Source organism: Sinocyclocheilus anshuiensis, unplaced genomic scaffold (genome assembly GCF_001515605.1).
Source record: "Sinocyclocheilus anshuiensis isolate Anshui unplaced genomic scaffold, SAMN03320099.WGS_v1.1 scaffold1250, whole genome shotgun sequence".
NCBI classification, from domain to species: Eukaryota; Metazoa; Chordata; class Actinopteri; order Cypriniformes; family Cyprinidae; genus Sinocyclocheilus; species Sinocyclocheilus anshuiensis.
In genome coordinates this window covers 7,932-11,704 of record NW_015555797.1, presented here as the reverse complement: position 1 = coordinate 11,704, position 3,773 = coordinate 7,932, and the positions used below count along the sequence as shown (strand labels likewise).

General features: G+C 42.5%; 1 protein-coding gene across 1 annotated transcript; it reads right to left on the bottom strand.

Annotated features, from left to right (window-relative positions):
* Positions 1-857: 857 nt before the first annotated feature.
* On the bottom strand, positions 858-2,057 carry LOC107674897 (paraneoplastic antigen Ma1 homolog). The gene has a single exon (XM_016469042.1). It carries the CDS (start codon positions 2,055-2,057, stop codon positions 858-860), a length of 1,200 nt encoding a protein of 399 aa, XP_016324528.1.
* Between the last annotated feature and the right edge of the window lie 1,716 nt (positions 2,058-3,773).

Below are 3,773 nucleotides of genomic sequence, written 5' to 3'. Positions count from 1 at the left end.
TTGTTTTTGCCCTGTTCCGTAAATGCATTGTCTGCTGGTTTGTTTAGGTACTTTTCAGAACACCACATTAAGTATGCCACTTAGTACTGTACTTTGAATGTTAAAGTGCAAATTAACACCTGACCACTCTTGTGGGTTTGCTACTGTTACAATTTAAATTCGTAGAACGGTAAAAACATGCCAGGCCGACAATGATATAATGCAAGTATAGCCCCCTTATCACTTTACCACTGGACTGATAAGGGCCTGAGTTCGAAATTCTCATTGATCCTTTGTTTAGTTGTCTTCTGATGGAAATTATTACTAACCGATTTCTGTCTGTCGTCGTTTTGATTAGAAAGATTTTAAGGTAGTGGTGGACTTGGAAAAACTCCTTTTCACAGCTGCCTCTTGGGAAGATGTGTCGACTCTCCAGCCTTCTATAACGTCTTTGTACTCAGCGGATTTTGACTTTGTGAATTTATGTGCACAGTTGTGCATGTTGCCAGACATCATCAAGGCATCCGGCATTCAAGAAAAGTCTAGAATATCAGGAAGATTCATCAGTGAGGCTATGAATGCTGTCCCTGTTTCAAAAACATTACTATCAGAAGTGCACAAACTACTGAAACTGTTTTTCACAATTCCCGTCACAACAGCATCAGCTGAAAGATCATTCTCAACACTAAGACGTATTAAAACGTATCTGCGATAGACTATGACACAGAGAAGGCTTAATGACTTGATGTGCTGCCACGCACACACAGAGGTCCTGGCAAAAGTAGACATGATTGCAGCTGCTGAAGAATTCATCCAGCATAACGAGCGACGCAGGCTATTTTTTTTTAGAAGTTTGAGGAGCGCTAAGAAAGTGAGTCTTATATAGAGGGCCCTACCAAGCCTTTGGGTAAATGACTAGGTTCTGAGGATTCCACGTGGCTCCTTTTAGAGAAACATTCACTCTTCTCTATGTCGGGATTTTTGGGGTTCGATACTGGGTTTAAATCTTTAGGTTTACGGATCAACTGAAGTAATTTCTGAATCACAAGAGCGGAATTTTCAGGGGCTCTACATTTTGGGGCAATGTGTCCATCCTCCCCACAGCGATAGCAGAAAAATCCTTCACTACTTTTATTTGGGGATCTACCTGAGGCAACGGGGTTCCGGTTCGCTCGCGGAGGCTCTTGCCCACTAGCAACATGGGACCCTAAACTCAACACAGACAACTGCTTTTGTAGTTGTTGCACCTGGGCTTTCAGTGCTTGCACCTCTGAAGTTAAAGGCGGTAAAGGGTTTTTTTCTTTCTCAACTACTCCTTCAGGGAGTCGAGACTGCTTGTGGTCCCCTAACTGAAGTCGCAACTCCTTTACCTCAACCTTTGAGCCATCCCGGCTAGCTAGAGGGCCTCTTGTACGGTCTTTCGATTGTGTTTCCCTTACATTAGTGGTGAGTTTACGTCTAGCTGCCTCAGTTTCCTCCTCCTCCCTTATTTCATTGAGGAGTTTCAAAAAGGTAGGAGGACTTTCTCTTCTCTCACGCAGCCGCAACTTTAACATCATCATGTCTGACTCCACCGCACCCCTTAGCAGTTGCTCAATCCGAGCTCTATCAACTCGCTGTGGCGTCGACCCTCCTCGTTTCACTACTAAGGTAAGTGACCGCTCGAGTCTACGCAGGAAATCAGAAAGAGCCTCCCCCGGCTCTTGCCGTAGCAATCGAAAAGCAAAATATAAGTCTTCCCCAGACTCTGAAGTACTAAAAGCATTCTCCAAAGCCTCAAGATACTCTAGTGCAGTGGCTTCAGGGTTGTCGCCCCTCACTGCCTTTACTACTTCTAAAGCTGGCCCCTTAAGGCTTTCGACTATTCGCTTACGTTTCTCCTTAGCTGAACAATCACACTCTGTGACCATTAGCCTTGCTTGTTCCAGCCAGTTCTCACTACTTTCTTCGCCGACAGGCGTAGGAACTACTCCAGAAAAAATTCTCAAACGCCTATAAGCCTGGCCATCACTCACAGGCTTGGAGGTTTTCTCTAGCAGTTCCCCTACCGCCCGAATGATGGCTTCAGGAGAAGTCATGCTTGATACCAACGGATTAACTAAACCTTGTAGGTCACTCATGGTTTTGCCTTCCTGAGACAGAAACTGATTAAGTTTCTCTTGAAACACATCACCAACGGGTTCGTCACCTGCTGCTACAAGGATCTTCCAGGCATCCCCAGATGACGGCACAACTTCAACGGGAACCTGTGTATTTTCTCTACTTTCTCTACACTCACACAGAACCTGGAGTGTTTCTGGTGTCAAACCTTCTTTTGTAGCGCCTCTTCCAAATCTTCCAAAAATCTTAATGGCTTGGATTGTGTCTTCTATGAAGGCAACATCAGTGTCAGATGGCACCCCAAGAAGAAGAATTGCATGTCGGGGGTCAATTTGTTCAGTCTCACATCAACTGCGAAACTCATGTGACATTTGTTTCTCTTTTGAGGACATTTTAGTTTTTTTTTCTTTTTTTCCTGATCAGAAGACAAAGGATCCCAGCGGTGCCTCCATTTTATGTAGCCCCCTTATCACTTTACCACTGGACTGATAAGGGCCTGAGTTCGAAATTCTAATTGATCCTTTGTTTAGCTGTCTTCTGATGGAAATTATTACTAACCGATTTCTGGTTGACTTAGGATCACTTCAAATACTCACTAAATTCAATCAAGGAAATGAAACAACACACTACACAATTAAATGAGTGAGTTCAAAGGGGTATTAATATGAATTCAAGTAGGCAAATGGAAAAAATAAAGGTATAGATGCTGTAGATGTATGGCTTTCACAATAAATGAATTCAAAACAATAACAGGAGAGAAATACAAATAAAATATACTCAAATAAATGGATTAATGCAACCTATTGCCTGGCTTTTATACTTTTAAATGAACTAATCTCTTCCTCTCCAACAGTTCGCTTTCAACTAATATGGTCGAATTTATCCTCTTCCCTGTCTTAAACTTAAAATTCTCTCACAAACTGGGAGTTACCGTTTCACATAAAATGAATGACTTTCTATAGTTAGATTACAACACTTCAACCTAATATTAACAATTGTGTTCCTCTGGACACAAACTTTAACAAACCTAACTTTAACAGTATTAATCAGCTCAGATTAGAAAATCACAGAGAAATACTATAGTAAGACCGGTCAGAGTAACAAATATGTGGATCCACACTCCTCACTCATACACACACAAACACACACACACACACAAATCCCCTTAAAACCCACCCAGTTGCAGGCTTGATTCGGGGATAGCGATCGTTGTGGCCAGTAAACGAACAAAGGCCCCTTCGCTCAGTCGAGCAAACAAAATAAAGTCTGTGTTACCTCAATGATCCGATGTGATCAAATTGTTCATGTAGGGGCACGTTGATTCAGCTCTTCGGTTGAAACGCGACGTCCCACGATGCCAGAGGACCTGTTGAGCTCACGGTACTCACAGGGCTATCTGGTGGCGTCCTCCATCCATCTCGTGTCGATATACGTCAAACAATAAACTTTCAGTTCACTGTTACGCGAATGGATTTTCAAAAAATAAAGTCCCGAGTCTGAGGCTGATCACACGACATATGTTTAACTCACATAAAATAAACAGCGTACACTTCTCGAATCATACGAAATCGGATATTTATAATCTTTCTCACGTCTTTTCTTTCTAGCGGCACGAGTAGTACTCCTAGACCAACTGGAATATCGATAGAAACAATTAAAGATTTTATGGCCTAAAATCCCGAGTTTCTCCGATC

Excerpts from the sequence above, each read along its gene's own strand:
- LOC107674897 (XM_016469042.1), bottom strand. The coding sequence starts at position 2,057 with ATGACTTCTCCTGAAGCCATCATTCGGGCGGTAGGGGAACTGCTAGAG.